Source organism: Diceros bicornis, chromosome 26, assembly GCF_020826845.1.
Source record: "Diceros bicornis minor isolate mBicDic1 chromosome 26, mDicBic1.mat.cur, whole genome shotgun sequence".
Classification (NCBI taxonomy): domain Eukaryota; kingdom Metazoa; phylum Chordata; class Mammalia; order Perissodactyla; family Rhinocerotidae; genus Diceros; species Diceros bicornis.
Genome location: NC_080765.1, coordinates 43816944 through 43834411, shown reverse-complemented (window position 1 = coordinate 43834411; position 17468 = coordinate 43816944). Strand labels below are relative to the sequence as shown.

General features: G+C 53.5%; 2 protein-coding genes across 3 annotated transcripts; one reads left to right on the top strand and one right to left on the bottom strand.

Moving 5' to 3' along the window:
- Positions 1–2340: 2340 nt before the first annotated feature.
- On the bottom strand, positions 2341–11233 carry SEPTIN12 (septin 12). Its single transcript, XM_058570593.1, has 9 exons — positions 11068–11233; positions 8929–9054; positions 8770–8851; positions 7069–7206; positions 6803–6920; positions 6612–6707; positions 3548–3644; positions 2626–2677; positions 2341–2542 (listed from the first exon to the last, which is right to left on the bottom strand). Exons 1-9 carry the CDS (start codon positions 11228–11230, stop codon positions 2341–2343), a joined length of 1074 nt encoding a protein of 357 aa, XP_058426576.1. The 5' UTR covers positions 11231–11233.
- A 4992-nt stretch (positions 11234–16225) lies between these two features.
- On the top strand, positions 16226–17124 carry SMIM22 (small integral membrane protein 22). 2 transcript variants are annotated; one of them, XM_058570121.1, is made up of 4 exons: positions 16226–16264; positions 16514–16663; positions 16748–16833; positions 17011–17124. In XM_058570121.1, exons 2-4 carry the CDS (start codon positions 16540–16542, stop codon positions 17050–17052), a joined length of 252 nt encoding a protein of 83 aa, XP_058426104.1. In that variant the 5' UTR covers positions 16226–16264; positions 16514–16539; the 3' UTR covers positions 17053–17124. The 2 variants fall into 2 exon arrangements, with proteins under 2 accessions (XP_058426104.1, XP_058426103.1); XM_058570120.1 differs by having other exon boundaries at positions 16748–16848.
- Positions 17125–17468: the final 344 nt, after the last annotated feature.

The following is a 17468-nucleotide window of genomic DNA, read 5'->3' as shown; positions in this document are numbered from 1 at the left end:
CAGCCCCTGTGTAGCAACATGCCAACTCCAAGATGTTGGTGTGGATGGTGTGGGTCCCCACAGGCTCTGGGAGTTCCCCAAGCCTGGAGGCAGCAGGTTTGTGAAATTGACGGGTAATTAGCTCTGGAGCAGGTGTTGCAGGGTTCATTCATTTAACAGCCGAGTCCTGAGCACCTGTCACGTGCAGGAGGAAGCCGACGTATCTCTGCCCTCACAGAGCTCTCAGTCTCATGGGCAAGATTCGCCAGAAAACAAACCAGTTGATACATACACAGTGAGGACAGCGAGTATGTTGGCCTAGGGAAATCAAGGAGGGCTTCCCAGAGGAGGTAACTTTTAGCTGGTGTGATGGTTAATTTTATGTGTGAACTTGACTGGGCCAAGGGATGCTCAGGTGGTAAAACATTATTTCTGGGTGTGTCTGTGAGGGTGTCTCCAGAAGAGACTAGCATTTGCTTCGGTAGACTGAGTGAAAATCATCACCCTCTCCTATGCGGGCATCATCCAGTCCACTGAGGGCTCAAATAGAACAAACAGGGGGAGGAAGGGTGGATTTGCTCTCTCTGCTCGAGCTGAGACATCCATCTTTTCCTGCCCTTGGACATCAGTGCTCCTGGTTCTTGGGTGTTTGGATTCAGGCTGGAACTTTGACCATTGGCCCCCCAATTCTTCGGACTTGGAATGAATTACACCCCTGGCTTTCCTGGGTCTCCCGCTTGCAGATGGCAGATTGTGGGACTTCTCGTCTCCATACTGTGTGAGTCAATTCCTGTAATAAATCTCCATGTGTATATATGTCCTATTGGTTCTGTGACTCTGGAGGACCCCAATACAGCTGGAACAACACTGCTCCTCCCCACTGTCACTTATCGAATGCTCACTACATGCTCTCTCCCTACAGGAGCCTGAGTATGCACTGGCTCCCTGGATTGAAGGAGTCGCCCGTCCTTTTGTTACCAAACTAACTGAGCCTTGGCCCCCTCTGTGTGGGCTTCCACGTAGTCCATTTATTTTTGAGGGTTCCAGAGAGTCCTGGCGAAGCCGGGTACCTGAAGGTTACTGTAAATATTCCATAAGAACATGGTTACCCTTCAACCTTGTTCCCGACACAGCCACAGATGAAAAGAAGTGAGTACCCACATAAATCCTAGATAAAGGACCTCAATCTCTGTTAGATGTATTTGTTGAGCCCAAATGCTTGCTTCGTAGCCCATGCATCATTAGAGCTTTGCTAATTTGCTGTTTTCTTCTTTAGCCATAGGGGTGACTCAGTGGTCACAAGGATTTATGAGCTTGTTTTGCAGAAGAAAAAGAATGCCTTTAAGGAAGTTATGACTGCTGGATGACCTGACCCCAGCTGCCACTGGTGCCAAGAAGTCTAGTTGCTCAAGGTCTTATCTGAAGTGAAAGAAACACGGACTTTCCCTTTGTTTCCCTGAAACTCCTCCTCCCAAGCCCCTTAGACCTATGAAGACCCCCTGCTTTCTTCTCTTGTTAATAAGGCAGATCTGAGAGAACCTATTCTCCCACATTCTCGTTTTGGCCAATTTGAATAAACCTTTCTCCATCTCCAAGCACCGATGTCTCAGTGATTGGTTTACTGCACATTGGGCACGGACCTGGGATTAAGAGGTTCAGTACCACTGGGAAGAGCTCACACATTTGGCAGGCACAGCCTCCGCCCTGGACCCATGCTCTCTCCAATTCCATGAGTTACTCTTTTGTCTGCACAATGGCGCTATGTGGGCGATACTATCGTCCCCATTTTACAGATGAAGGAACTGAGGCCCAGGAAGAATAAGTGACTTTTCTAGGGTCACATTGCTCGTCAGTGGCAGAGCGGAGATTTTCACATCAGCTTTGCCAGACTCCAGAGTTGGAGCTCTTTTCTCACCGTGCTGGTCTGCTGGGGCAGAGCAAAGAGTACGGCAGAAGGGAGGCACAGAGTTGGGGGAAGATGGCCAGAAATGGGGAGTTTTTAAGTGTTTATGGTGCCCTGGGCCTGGCCCTGTGCCAGGGGGGAGGGTCAGACAGATGGTGGAGACTGATTTGGAATTTGGCTCCCGTTCTGGGGCAGAAGGGGCTGGTTGTCCAAGGCACGCCCTTCCAGGTCTTCAAGACTCCCGAGGGCTGGGGGGTCTCATGCTGTTACTTAAAAAAGAGCCATACTTTCATTTGAGGATAGCTCGAAGAAGTCATTTACAAAACGCCTTTTGTTTTCAAAGCACAGCCTTTCATAAAAAGCAGTGTCCACCTTTAATACGTGCTCTGGTACACAGGTGTGTGCTGGGGGGCCGCCGAGGACTCGGGGAGCCCCTGGGACCTGGGGTTCACTGGTGCTCAGCACTCCTCGTCAGAACTGTCGTGGGCCCGCCGGCGGACCTTCCAGGGCCCGGGAGTGGCAGGGGGATCGGTGGGGGCCGGAGCCAGGTTCACCCAGCCGGGCCCGCGGGGCAGCACGTGGCTTTCGTTGAGCCTGTAGACGCGGTAGTTCTCGTAGTGGACGTTGTGGGTGATGTCCTTCAGGTCCTGGAGGTGGGAGCTGGGAGACGGCAGTAGGTCAGCCCGGGCTGGCCACGGTGCCCCCCGGGGCCCTGCAGCCCCCTGGGCTCCCCACACCCTCACCGGATGAGCAGGTCTCTCAGGAGGGGAAACTCACAGTGCGCCATGTTCTCCACTGCAAAACACGACACTGAGTGCGGGCTCTGCCGGGCCTGCCCTGGCCTCGGTGAGCACCGAGTAGGCGCCCACTGTATGCTGCACACCACTTGATACCCACCACTGCCCTTTCCCCACATTTCTCCTGCTCTTCATTCATTTATGCATTCCTTGCTATGTCCCTAGCACCTGGTACAGGCGGCTCCCACAAACAGTTACCGAATCAATGAATCCACTGAGCATTTATTATTATACACTTAATAATTACTATATTATATTCTGTATATTATACCATATATAACATATATTACATTCTACTTTCAATAACTATATTCAAAAACCGGGGAGTCGGGCCCTGGCTGTTCCTCCTTCAACCTCCAGTCTCCCCCTCACCAGGGCCTGCCTCTGCTTCCTCAGGTAGCCCCCCAGGCACCCCACAAATTTCCTCCATTGTGCTGCTTCCCCCCGTCGTCTCGTCAGCTCTGTGGGGACAGGGACCTTGTTGGCCCTGCTTTCACTGTATCCCCTCAGGAACTGCACATAGTAGGCCCGGCACATAGTAGGCCCACAATAAATTCTGGTGAGCAAATAGGGCACCTCCTGGGTGCCGGGCCTCGTGCAAAGCAGTGGCTCTGCCCCCTCCAACCACCCCATCAGGCTGATGTTACCGTGACGTGCGTTTTACTGTGAGGAAACTGAGGCCCAGAGAGGTGACTTGCCCGAGGCCTCCCAGCTGCACAAAGGGACTTGAGCCCAGGTCTGTCTGTTTCCTCTCTGGGGCTTAACCACGTGGGCCCTGTGAGGGGTGCTAAGGATGCCAAAGGCAGTAGGCGTGCCCTGGTTTTCAGCCCGTTCCCACCCGTGTCCTCCCCACAGTCCCTGCACTGACCTTCAACGATGCCCCACTTCGTCTTCCGGCCCAGGACACACCTCCCGTTCACCAGGTGCTCTTGGTCGGCCCCGACCACTGCAAAGGGGATCCGGTCCTGCAGGCAGGGGATGAGATGGAAGGGTTGGCCCCGCTGGGGAGGTGGGGAGAAAACACACTGAGGTAGGAAGGGGGGCGCTGTGCTTTGTGGGGAGAGAAAGAGGTAGAAGGAGCACAAGGTATCTAACGAGTCAGAAGATGCAAAGTCTAACCAGTGCCTCAGTTTCCTCATCTGTAAAATGGGCATCACAATAGTACTGACACGGGGCTTTGTGAATGTTTGGGAAGTGCTTAGCATAATTTAGGGTTAGCACCCTTGGAAACTGTCATGACTTGTAGCCACGTTAATAATATAATCTTGCTAATGTCAAATCTCTTACTGTGAAACGGGAGCGACAATTACCTTCAACCTTTATGGGGGTTAAAAGGGGTGACTTTGTAAACCAGGGCTGGCGACCTACGGCGCTCGTCTTCCTATGTGAAGTTTCTCGGCACACAGCCCGGCCCGCTCATCTGCTCTTGTTTATGTTGCTTTCACGCTACCCCAGCGGAGACCGCTTGGCCCACAAAGTCTGAAATATTTACCATCATCTGGCCCTTCACAACAAAGTTTGCTAAGCCCTGTTGCAAATTCTAGTTGCTTACTTGTTCGTGGCCGCAAGTGGAGATTCAGACTCTTAAACTCCGAAGTGCTGTATCTGGGTTTGTTTTTATTTCTAAGAGTTAGCTTGTGACAGGGAGTAAATTGATGCTAATAATAATAACTATCTGTTACACACTTATTATGAGCCAGCCCGCTGTAAATCCTCAATAAATCTTATGCGTCTGGATGATTTATTGAGATGTCAATCTGAGTATGTTCTCCTTGTATTTCTCCCAGCTCTGTTCCAGCTGTGGCCAGGCTGCTGTCTTTGCCCACCTCAGGACAGAAAGCAGAAGTTGGTGAAGGTCAAGGCTCTTTGAATCTTGCACAGGAAATCCTGTTCGTTGCTCCAGTGGGGAAGGGGAGAGGGAATGTGTAGAAATTGGGTGCCAGGTGGTGGGCAGGGCCTCCATGTACAGATGTGCGGTTTGTGTACTGCACAAAGGCACCTGGCCATGAGGCTGAGTAGGGCTGAAATCATGTGCAGGCCCCCATCTGTGAAGGAAGCTGCTGCCTTTTTCTAATCCAAGCAAAAGCGCTGTTAGGCTCCCAGGGTCCCTGGGGGAGGGGGTTGAGGCCTGGCGTCTATGAATGATGAGTCCCAGGCCTCACCCAGGTGTTTCGAAGGGTCCAGACGGAGTTACGCTGAACGTACCACAAGGACAGCACGATAGGGGCTTGGAGTTGGAATTCAGTTGATTCAGGGAAAATGAAGACATGAGCTATTTCCCTCTTTCTTTCTTTCTTGTAACAGCTTTACTGAGATATAATTCATGTACTATAAAATTCGCCCTTTTGGAAGTACAGTTCAGTGGTTTTAGTATTATATTCACAAGGTGGCACGATCACCGCCACAATCTAATTCTAGAGCATTTTCATCACCCCAAAATGAAACCCTGTACCCTGTACCAGTCACTACCCATTCACCCTGACCCCCGGCCCCCGGCAACCCCTCATCTACCTTCCACCTCTAGAGATTTGTCTGTTCTGGACGTTTCTTATGGTGGAATCATGTAATATACGGCCTTTTGTGTCCAGTTTCTCACACTGAGCGTCACGTTTTCCAGGTTCATCCATGTCGTAGCATGTCAGTACTTCACACACTTTTATGACTGAATACCGTTCATTTATGGATACACCACATTCGTACCCATTCAGAAGTGAATGGACATTTGGATTGTCTCCACTTTTTGGCTATTACAAATAATTCTGCTATGAATGTTCGCGCACAAGTTTTTATGTGGACATAGGGTTCATTGCTCCCAAGAGTGGAATTGCTGGGTCATATGGTAACTGAGTGCTCAACCTTGTGAAGAGCTGCCAGACTGTTTTCCAAAGAAGCTGTGCCATGTGACGTTCCCGCCAGCAGTGCGTGAACGTTCCAACTTCTCCACATCCTCACTAACGCTTGTTATTATTGTCTGTCGTTTTGATAACAGCCATCCTAGTGTGAAGTAGAGGGAAGTAGTATCTCGTGGTCATTTGTGTGTGTGTGTGTGTGCGTGTGTGTGTGTGTGAGGAAGACTGGCCCTGGGCTAACATTTTCCTAACATTGTCCATCTTCCTCTATTTTGTATGTGGGATGCCGCCACAGCCTGGCTTGATAAGCGGTGTGTAGGTCCACACCCGGGATCTGAATCTGTGAACCCCGGGCCGCCAAAGTAGAGTGCCCGAACTTCACCACCACGCCAGTGGGTCAGTCCCCTCTCGTGGTCTTGTTTTGGTGAGGAAGATTCGCCCTGAGCTAACATTTATTGCCAATCTCATTTTTTTTTTTTTTTGCTTGAGAAGATTAGCCCTGAGCTAACATCTGTGCCAATCTTCCTCTATTTTGTATGCGGGATGCCTCCACAGCATGGCTGATGAGTGGAGTAGGTCTGTGCCTGGGATCTGAACCTGGGAACCCAGGCTGCCAAAGCGGAGCACAGGGAACTTGAACCACTCAGCCAAGGGGCTGGCCCCCCCTCATGGTTTTGATTTGCATTTCCCTTATGACTAATGATGTTGAACATCTTTTTATGTGCTTATTGGCCATTTGTACAACTTCTTTGGGGAAATGTCTATTCAAATCCTTTGCCCATTTTTAAATTGGGTTATTTGTTTTTTATTGTTGATTTGTAAGAGTTCTTTATATATTCAGGACACAAGTCTCTCATCAGATACATCATTTGCAAACACTTTCTCCCATTCTGTGGGTTGTTGATGTGACCTAATTCTTGCTCACCTTGAGTTTGTGGATGGATGGAGATTCACACCTGCTAGAAATATATGAACTTTCCCCGACTTGTAGAGAGAGATGAATCTTCAGATGGAAAGGATGAGTGGAAAGGAAATCACCTGGCCTTGGTCCTGCTAGCCTCCTGGCCCCCCACGGCCTCCTACCCTGATCTTGCTGTTGAGGATCCTGTCATTGATGTCCTCGTCGAAGCACTTCTGCGGGTACACGTCAATGCAGTGAGTCCTCAGGTTGTGCTGGATCTGGGGACCGCACAGAGGTGACCTCAGCCCACCCTTTGCACTCTGCTCCCTCCCCACCCCCACCAACCCCAGCCTTGCCCAGCTGCCCAGATCACCCTGCTCCTGAAGGCCTCTCGCTCCTCAAGGGTCAGGCTGTCTGCCCGGGCGATCACTGGCACCACGTTCACCACCCGGCACAGCCGCTGCAGGAACTCAATGTCCAGGGGCCGCAGGCTGCTTGGGCGGGGCAGCGATGGTGGTGGCAGCGGCAGCAGCAGGTACGTGAGTGAGGGAGTGCTAGCCCACAGCCCGCGCTGAGGATCCCTCCTCCTCCCCTCTGCCCCTTGCAGGTGGCCCTCCCTCGGCCGCCCAGACACCTCACCAGTGCCCAGTGGGCGGCACGAAGTACACGCAGCAGTGCACGCGGGTGTCGGGGATGTGGCGCTGGCGGGTGATGAGGATCTCCTCCTGCAGGTACCGCTCGTACTGCTCATTGATGTAGCCCAGGATCGGGTCCCAGCTGGGGCAGGACGCGACCCGACCTCAGAACCATGCCCAGGAGCCCCACCCCGCCTCCCCTTAGGATGACCAATCGCCCGGGTTCTCTGGACGTGGCACTTTCAGTCTCACACAACCTGAGGCCCTTGGTCACCTAAGTACCCTCCCCCCACTCCCCTGCATCATCAGAGAGACGGTGGGGGAGCCATTCTTGAGCTGAGGCCTCAGTTTCCTCGTCTGTAAAATGGGGACAATAGAACACCTACTTCCTAGGGGAGGGGCCGACATTAAAGGAGAGAAACTGCCGTCGCCTGGTTCAAACCACCAAGGACCCTAGCGAGGGTCTCCTGACTCCTCTCTCTGGGTCCCTTCCCTGCCAGCCTGTTGTCAACACAGCAGCGGAGAAGATCCTTGTAAGAGCAGGGGTCAGATCACGTCCCTTCTCTGCTCGGCCTCTAGTAGTCTTCCATTGCCCCACAAGGCCCTGCACCATCTCCCTGCTGCTTCCTGCCGGCCCTCTCCTCTCCCCTCCCTATCGCTCACGCCCCTCCAGCCGCACCAGCCTTCCTCGAACACACCAACCCATCCCACCTCAGAGCCTTTGCACATGCTGCCCTGTGCCTTGAACACTCGTCCTGCGCATGTCCGCACAGCTCATTCTCTCAGCTCCTAGAAGTCTGTGCCCAAATGTCACCTTCTCCAGGAGGTCTTTCTTGATCACTCTGCTTAAAATCGCACCCCGCTACAGGTCTGTACCCTGTCACTCTCTGAAATGGCCTGTTTGGATGATAGAGTTCAGGCCCACCCTCCATATAACCTATTTGTTTTGTTCATTGTCTGTCCCTCACCCCTGTGACAGTGTAAACACCATGTAGACGAGGATGTTCATCGCTTTTGTTCATTGCTGTATTCCTGGGTCCAGAACAGAGCTTGCACAAAGTAAGTGCTCAGGGGAGTGCTGTGTGTGGGGCTGGCCTCACGGAGTGCGCGCAGAGCGGTCACACAGGGCTCCGTGCTTTGAAGGGTCCACGCATGGCTGAACGCTCTGTGGTCACGGTCTTACAGTTCTTAATAACCTTTGAACAAGGGGCCCCACATGTCATCGCACTGGGGCCCACAAATTATGCAGCCAGGCCTGATTGTGTGTGTGCGCGTGTGTGTGTGGCCTCGGCCCTCCTTGAGAGCCTAGAACAACTCTGCAAGGCGGGAGTCGTCACCCCAACTTGTAACTCCAAGTTACGAAGAAAGAAACAAAAGCTCAGAGGCTTCTGTGACCAGTCCCAGGTTACGCAGCTAGAAAGTGGTCTAACCCAGGGGTCCTGACTCTGGAGGGTGGGCTTCTAACCCCCGCTGTCCCCATAACCTTTGTTGCAAGGTTATTGTGTGCCAGGCAGCAAGTTAACACCTTTACATACTTGATTCCCTCCCATCTTGGAGGAAGAGTTGGGTATGCCCATTATACAGACGAATAAACTGAGGCTCAGAGATGCCGCAGCCCGGTGGCTCCAGGACCAGGCTGTTTCCCAGAGGCTGGAGGGGCAGGGGCAGGGGAAGCTTGGGCTCGGCCCCCACTCCCAAGACCCACCACTTGTCGTTGTTGATCTGGTCCCCGAAGCCGGGCGTGTCGGTCACAGTTAGCTTGAGCTTCACGCCCTTCTCCTCGATGACTGTGGAGGGAGGGGGAGCGGGGAGAGATTGGACCCGGGCGGGGAGGGGCGGGGCGGGGGGATGAGGGGTCGCTCACCGTGGGTCACTGACTGCAGCTGCAGGGTCTGGGGCGTGGGCACTCCCAGGCCCGGCAGGGTGGACTTCCACATCTTGGACTTGAACAGCGTGTTCACCATCGTGGACTTGCCCAGCCCGCTCTGCCCTGTGGCAAGCAGACCACAGCAATGATGGCGGACGGTTCAGGCCGTGTTTCTCACACTCTTAATAAATTGTTTTAGAGAGTTAACCATTTTCTAAGTATAACCTACATACAGAAAAGTGCAGCCTGTCTTCTGTGTCCACCTCAGTGTTTACCCCTCTTTGTTATTGAGGCAAAATTCATGTAATAAAAAATTAACCACTAGCCATGTAAAATGAACAATTCAGTGGCATTTATTATATTCACAGTGTTGTGCGACCACCAATGCTATCTAGCTCCAAAACATTTTCATCACCCCAAAAAGAGACCCCATACCCGTTAGCAGTCACTCCCCATGCTCCCTACCTCTTAGCCCCTGGCAACCACTCCTCTACTGTCTGTCTCTATGGATTTACCTATTCTGGACATTTCATGTAAATAGACTCAGGCAGTCTGGCTTCTTTCACTCAGCATAATGTTTTCAAGGTTCATCCACATTGTAGCATCTATCAGTAGTTCATTCTTTTTCTTGGCTGAATAATATTCCATTGGTGGATAGACCACATTGTGTTTATTCATTCATCCATTGATGGGCAGTTCAACGCATTTTTACAAATTAAACAACCCGTGTACGCAGCACCAGATCAAGAGACAGAACGCACACCACCCCCCAAGCCCACTCATGCCCCATCTCCGCAATATTAACCCTGCCTCCTGTGACAGCCACTCTCCTAACTTCTATCAGCAGGGAGCAGTTCTGCCCGTCCTTAGCTTGGGGAATCACACAGCATGTGCTCTTTTATGTCTGGCTTCTTTCGCTCGACACTGGTGAGATTCACCCATGCTGCCTGTGGTTGTAGATGGTCCATTCTCCCTGCTGTGGGGGCTTCTCACACTCTGTGGATCACGCCACAGTAGGAAACATCTACATCACAACGCAGGACACACCCTTGTGTACGTAACTGCAGCAGTCCTTAGGGCTGTGCTGCCCCAGCTGGCTATCGGCACCTGCAATACGGCGGATCTGCATTGAGATACGCCATCAGTGGCAAGTACAAGCCAGATTTTGCAGACTTGGTGCGACAAAAAGAACATAAGAGATCTCACGGATAAATTTTTACATGGATTACATGTTGAGATTATAGTAGTTTGGAAAATTTTGTGTTAAAAAAATAGATGATTAAAATTAATTCCACCGTGGGCTGGCCCCGTGGCTTAGTGGTTAAGTGTGCGCGCTCCGCTACCGGCAGCCCGGGTTTGGATCCCGGGCTCTCACCGACGCACCGCTTCTCCGGCCACGCTGAGGCCGCGTCCCACATACAGCAACTAGAAGGATGTGCAACTATAATGTACAACTATCTACTGGGGCTTTGGGGGAAAAAATAAATACATAAAACTTAAAAAAAAAAAGTAATTCCACCTGTTTCGTTTTACTTTTGTAAAGGTGGCTACTGGGAAATTTAAAAATTACGTATGTGGCTCATGTTATATCTCTAAGCACAGTGCTGCTGTAGGATAATACCCTTAATCTGTGCTACACGCTGACATTTTATGTTCTGCTGTATCTAGTTTATTTTGTTAAAAGTGTAGTTTGGACCTACAAAATTAATTTTGCATGTATAAAAATGCAATTCCAGATACACTGACCCATGGAGGACCCCCTGAACACCAGGCACCGTGCTAAGCCCGATGAGGAAACTGAGGCAGAGTGGGGTCAGTGTGTGACCGGGGCCAAGGTCACACACTGGTGGGTTTAGGGTTGGGCCCACGATCTGAATCCGGGTGCTCACCACTTCCTGCCACGGCCTCCCCTTCTATCGCTCTGTTTGGGTTTGGTTGGGCTTCACGGGTGATTTCTGTCTTTTAACGACTCAGTGTTTCCCAGCTTTCCCACTATAACACCCCTATGAGGTGCTTCCATCAGCCCCACTTCACAGATGGGGAGACTGAGGCCCCGAGAAGTGAGGCGACACACCCAGGCCCACAGGGTCATGCCCATTGGTCTGTCCTCCTGCAAGCACCCTGCCTCTCACTCACCCACCACCATGATGTTGAACTCGAACCCCATCTTCATGGCCTTGATCTTCAGCTGGTCCAGTACAGCCTCGATGCCGACGTAACCAAGCGTCTCACAGGGTGGGGTCCTGGGGCTGGAGGGCCGCGATGAGCAGGGGGAGGGGGACTGCCTCAGAGGGTCCATGGGGCCAAGGGCACCACGATGCCTGTCATGCGGGTGGGGTGGGGAGAGGCTGTCACTGGGGCTGCAGAGGGGACCACCTGAGTTCTCATTTCTGAGCCATGACTCTTGAGCTCTGCTTCCAGGGATTCCCACGGTGCACCCCCTGATCTGTCTATCCCTCAGGTCCCCATGGTCCACGGGGTTTTGTGAGAGGTGCCCCCTGGGGAGACTGAACCCCCCACCCTGAGATGCGCCAGCCCAGGGTTCTGTCCCGCCCCCACCCACGGCCCAGGCAGGCTCTCTGCTCAGACACCCCCTCTGCAGAGCGTGCTGGCCTGGCAGAGCCCAGGGGCCAGACCTGTGGGGGACAGAGAGAGAGAGGAGCAGCCTCGGTGGCACCTGGGGGCCCTGGGTCCCTGTGGAAGCCTCGGGGAGCTGCCCTGTCCTGGCGGACCCCGGTGTATGTGTTGAGGGGGAGGGGAGAGGGCGACAGTTAACTGAAGAATCTGAACTGCACCCCCTTCCGGTCACCCCACCTGGGGGGTCCTCTGTAGCACGGAGCTGAGGGCAGGGACAGGTAAGCTGCTCCTCCAGGCCCTTTAGGGACACTACTCTGTGACCCTCACAATGGCCCTGGCCTAGTACTATAGACAGGAGCCCAGGGCCCCAGGGCAGCTCCCCTGCCCAAGGCTGGGCTTCAGCTAGTCCCTCCGACTTCCAAGTTAAGGCCCCGAACCACTCTGCCAGGGGAAGCAGACCCGTGACCCACGGCCGGAAAGCAGAACATCCGTGCATTTATTCTGACCTGTCCATTGCGGGCACCATAGTGATTTAAATTGCCAGCACTGAAAAATTAAGACATCGATTTAGCAAATATTTACTCTGTACTTAGTCTGTGCGTGGTATTGTTCTAGGAGCCCTAGGATGTCAACCTGTGCAATAATCATCACAGCCCTATGAAGTCAGTGCTGTCACTACCCCCTGTTTACAGATAAGAGAGAGGCAAGCAAGTCGTTCAAGGTCACATAGCGAGGAAATGGTGGGGCTGGAATCTGAGGCCACATCCTCTGCCGCCTGCCGCCTCTTTCCTTTTTTTTTTTTCTGGTGAGGAAGATTCTTGCTGAGCTAACATCTGTGCCAATCTTCCTCTAGTTTGTATGTGGGATGCCGCCACAGTATGGTTTGATGAGTGGTGTGTAGGTCCGTGCCTGGGATCTGAAACTGTGAACCCTGAGCTGCCGCAGCGAAGTGCATGAAATTAACAACTGTGCCACCAGCCTGGCCCCTGACCACCTCTTTTCTTGTTCACACAAACATCTAGATTTCCAATGGATCTTAGAGACTGGAGGCCCTGGCAACTCTAGGGGCAGCCCACAGCTGACTTGAGCTGCCCTCTTTAGATGGGCCATGTGCGTTCCAGTTTGCCACAGTCCTCACCCCTCCCTAATGTCTCCCTCCCTAATGATAAGATGTTTCTTATACCAAGTCCATCTCACTCAGTTATTTCTTTCTCATGTGTTTCCTGGCACCTGAGTTTGCAAGCCCTAAGCAATCCTGTCTCTGATGTCGGCAAATGGTTTTTATAAAAGGCCAGATCGTATAGATCTTAAGCTTTGCAGATCATAAGACCTCTGTTGCAACGATTCTTCAGCTCCGCCATTGCAGTGTGAAAGCAGCCACGGACAAGTAAAGGGACGGAGGTGGCTGAGTGCCAGGAAAACTATCTACAAAAGCAGGCGGTGGTTTGCCAACCCCGCTCTGCCCACGGGGACTTACCAACTCTGCCCCAAGCCACTCGCCTCAACCGTCTGAGCTTCAGCCAGCCTCTGTCCCTCTGTACCTGTGTGCCTCTAGTCCCCCACCTTCTGCACAGCCGACCACAGAGGCTGAAACGTCACTTTCAAGGCTCGGAGGCCGGGAGTGGGGCTGGGCAGGGCCCGGGGTGGGAAGACAGGGGCAGAGCCCACCATGGAACACGGTGCCATTCCCAACAGAGAGATCTCCTAAGCTACAACCGCGCAGCTCCTGAGGGCCTTGGCGAGACCGGCCTCCTCACCAAAGCAAATGAGAACGTGGTGTGCCGACCACTGAGCAGTGCCAGTGACTGTGCGTGACCTTGAACAGGAGCAGACCCTCGCCTCTGGGAATGTCCCCTACGGAAACAAGGCTCTCTGCAGAGAAGACGCTTTCTCCAGGAAACCACCCCATGTGAGTGCTGTGGGATTCTGAAAAACTGGGGGGGAAGGAAGAAAGCCTCAGCGGGCGCCTACACTGCGAACCGAAGATCAGGTCCACTGAAAGCAGCACTGGCAAGGTGCTCTTGGCCGTGTTGATCGGGAAAAGCCGAGGGTAAAGGGATCTGAGCCGAGTGAGGATGGCAGGCGAGCTGGACACACACAAAAACAAAAGACCGGAGGGACTTGCCCACAAGTTGGGCGAGAGTAATACACACCATTTAGTGCACATTTTCTAGTGCGTTTCACCGTTGCTAAGGAAGCATTTACGTGGATTATTGCACTCAATCCTCACAACACCCCGAGGAGGTGGATACTGTTCACACACCCTTTTTACGGATGAGGAAACTGAGGCAGAGAGGGGTCCGGGACCATGCCCCAGGTCACACACTGGTGGGTGTTAAGGGCTGGGACCAGGATCCGAGTCCAGGGGCCTGACCCGCCTGAAACTCGTCCTGCCACTGCCTCTTCCCCATCGCTGCTCTGCTTGGGTCTGGGAGTTCCACAGGGGTTTTGCCTTTTAACAAGTCGGGGTTTCCCAGATTTTCTTTAATGAGGAGGTCTTACTTTCACGATGGGAACGACAAACAAGAAACAAGGCACCCGGGAGTCTGGACAGGAAGGCCGAGGGTCGGCAGGGAGAGGAGGGGACCGTGGGCCTCCTGTCCACGCAGCCAGGCAAGTTGGGGGGCAGGGGCCACAGTTGTTGACTTCTCTCTGGCTTGTGTTTTTCAACTGAGGTAAAATTCACATAACAAAACTAACCATTAGCCATGTCAAAGTGAACAGATCAGTGCATTTAGTATATTCACGATGTTGAAACACCACCACCTCTCTCTCGTTCCAAGACATGTTCATCACCCCAAAAGGGAACCCCACAACCGCTAAGCACTTGCCCCATCCCCCCATCCCCCAGCCCCTGGCAACCACTAAGTACTGTGTGTCTCTATGGATCTGCCTGTTCTGGACATTTCATCTGAATGGAATCATGCACTGTGTGGCCTTTGGCCTCTTTCAGCGAGCATCATGTTTTCGAGGTTCATACCCTTTGAAGCACGTGTCAGTGCTTCGTTGCTTTTTATGGCTGAATAATATTCCATTGTCTGGATGGACCACAGTGTGTTTATCCATTCTTCAGTTGATGGACACTTGGGTTGTTTCCACATTTTGGGGATTGGGAATAGTGCTGCTATTGAACATGAGTCCAAGACTTTGAGTCCCTGTTTTCAGTTCTCTTGGGTACGTACCTGGGAGTGAAATTGCTAGGTCGTATGACAACTCTCTGTGTAACTTGCAGAGGAACTGCCAGACTGTTTTCCACAGTGGCTGCACCCCCGTCCCCCCCTTTTTGCAATAGAACACTCCAGTCATTTCAAAACTACCCTCCCTGTGCAATGGGAATCTGAGATCTCAGAATGGGACAGAGGAGATGTGGGGTATGAGATGGGGATGCCAGCACAGGTGACCCTATAACATGCTGGTCAAGGTATCTGGAATCTGAATGCCTGGGTCCCGATTCCGGCTTCTCTGCTCACTGGCTGTGGTTGGCAGAATCATGACCCCCAAAGATGTTTTGATCTTAATCCCTGGGACCTGTGAATATGTTACCTTACAGGGCAAAAGAGACTGCAGACGTGCTGAAGGATTTTGATGGGGACATTATCCTGTGAGCCAGTGTAATCACAGGGCTCCTTATAAGTGGGTGGCAGGAGGCTCAGAATCAGAGAGACCTGAGCATGGAAGCAAAAATTGAAGTGATGGGGGTGGGGCATGAACCAAGGAATGTGAGTGGCCTCTAGAAGCTGGAAAAGGAAGGAACGCCTTCTCCTCTAGAGCCTTCAGAAGGAACACAACTCTGCTGACGCATTTTAGACTCTGACCTCCAGAACTGTAAGACAATAAATCTGTGTTGTTTTCAGCCACTGTTTGTGGTAGTACGTTACAGCGACGACGGGAAATGAATACATTGGATGTATGACTTGAGCTAGTTGCCGAACTTCTCAAGGCCTCAGTTTTCACATCAGTAAAATGGGAATAGCAATAATACCCACTTTAGGATGGCCAGGAGGAATAAACTAGGCAATGGACGGATAGTGTTAAGCGCAGAGTCTAACCTTAGCCAACATGTTCTTCCCTGCTGGACCATAAGAACAAGAAACTGTGTGCACCTGGTTTGCAGCCAACCTCAAGCGCTGAGCACAGTCTCTGGCCCCTGACACGTCTGCGCTCTGAAAGAAGGGAGGAGGGAGAGCAGCTTCGCTGGGCGGGGTCAGGGGCCCCAGGCCCCAAGTTCTGGGGGAATAGCTCATTTGAGAGACGACAACCATTGTCTCGTAAGGGTTACTGTGAGGATGAGAATAGAGAGAATACGGACCCCAAAGACGGCTACCATGACGCCAGCACCTCCTAGCCACCCGAAGACGGAAACAACTCCCCCCTCCCCGGCTCCCCCTCCTTTCTCCGTTTTTACCTTCCTCCCTCATCCTCTCCCTTCTTCCCTTCCTCCGTTCTCTCTTTTCTTTGTCTCTCCTTCATTCATGAAGTCAACAGTGGCTGAGTGCCCACTGCGTTCCAGGCCGCTTGTCTGCTCTACTGAGAAAAAGTGAAAAACCTCTGGAATAAGAGGCTGACGGCCGGGGCCCCCTCCCCGGGTCCCGCAGCACCTGCTGCTGTCAGGAGGCAGGCCCCGCCTCCCCTGAGCTCTGGCGGAGGGCTGGAGCTGGTTGCCAAGGCCTCAGGTGGTGTGGATCCGGAAGCAGGAAGTAGTCTGTGCTCCCAGGACCCAGGACCTGCCTGACTGGGGAGCTCGAGGCAGCTGGAGGTCTAGGAGCGGGGTTGTCGGGGGAGAGGGAGGTGAAGGTGCTGCCCAGGCCAGGGTCACGGTCAGGACCAGGAGAAGGGCTGGGCAAGGAGAGGAGCAGAAGAGGGGCTGGGGTAGGGGCTGGGGCCTAGAGGGGTGCTGTGGGAGGGGGCAGGGGCAGGGCTAGGGCTGGGCTGCGGGAGGCCGGGATGTAGCCCGGCCCCAGAGGAGCCCAGGGTTCTGAGGCGGCTTTCTGGGGGGCTGGGGCAGGTAGCACCCAGGACCCTCCAGCTGAGATGGATTTGTCGGTGAAGGACCTAGAGACTACAGCACGAGATGTGCTGGGGAAACTGAACAGCCGCCAGCCGTTCCAGTCCAAGTGGGACACCGCTGCCTTCATCATCTTCCTCGTCTTCGTCAGTGAGTGTGGCCTTTGCCTCTGGCCCCCCACCAGCCTCCCAGCCCAGGGCCAGGGTCTTATCTGGACACCTGTCCCGCCCCCAGGCGCCGTGTTCCTCCTGCTGCTGCTTGCTGGCATCCACTGCTGTTGCTGCACCTGCTGTAGCCGCCGCCCCCCCAGATCCCAGAAGGTGAGCCCCAAAAAGGTAAGCCCTGCGGGCCTCCTGGGCTGGGCAGGCACTGGGTAGCCGTACTCACAGGGGCAGAGGAGGGGGCGGCGGGGGGGTGGTGCTGGGCCTGCTGTGGAGAGGGGCAGGCAGGGAACCGAGTTGTGAAGCCACTGGGCCCCCCCTGTGCCTCTCTTGCAGCAAAGCCCCAGGGGAGTGGACAACTTGGCCCTGGAACCTTAATGTGGCGAGTCCCCCAGCCCCTCTGCCCATGTGTCCTGCGGGGCGACAGTAACAACGGCCTGTCTGCCCAGAGCCTGAGTCTGCAGTATGTTCTGAGCTTCCTGGGGGTGGTGGGGGGGGGCAGAGCGCGGCACCGCTTCATCTAGGTGCCCACCGGGGCCCTCACAGCCTCAGCTGGCATGACTGTCACCAGGAGACCTCAAGTCACGTGCTGGAGACCACCCAGCAACTGCCCAAGGGAGGAGAAGCTGGGCTCAAACTCGGGGCCTGAACCTCAGACCCAGCCCTTGTGACCATCCCTGGGCCCTCAGCAGCTGAGAGGACCCTCTCATAGGTGGCGTAGGGAGCCCAGGCGCTCAGATACTGGTATTCCGCCGGGCTCCGACCATCAGGGACCCCCAGGCTGGTCCCCACTC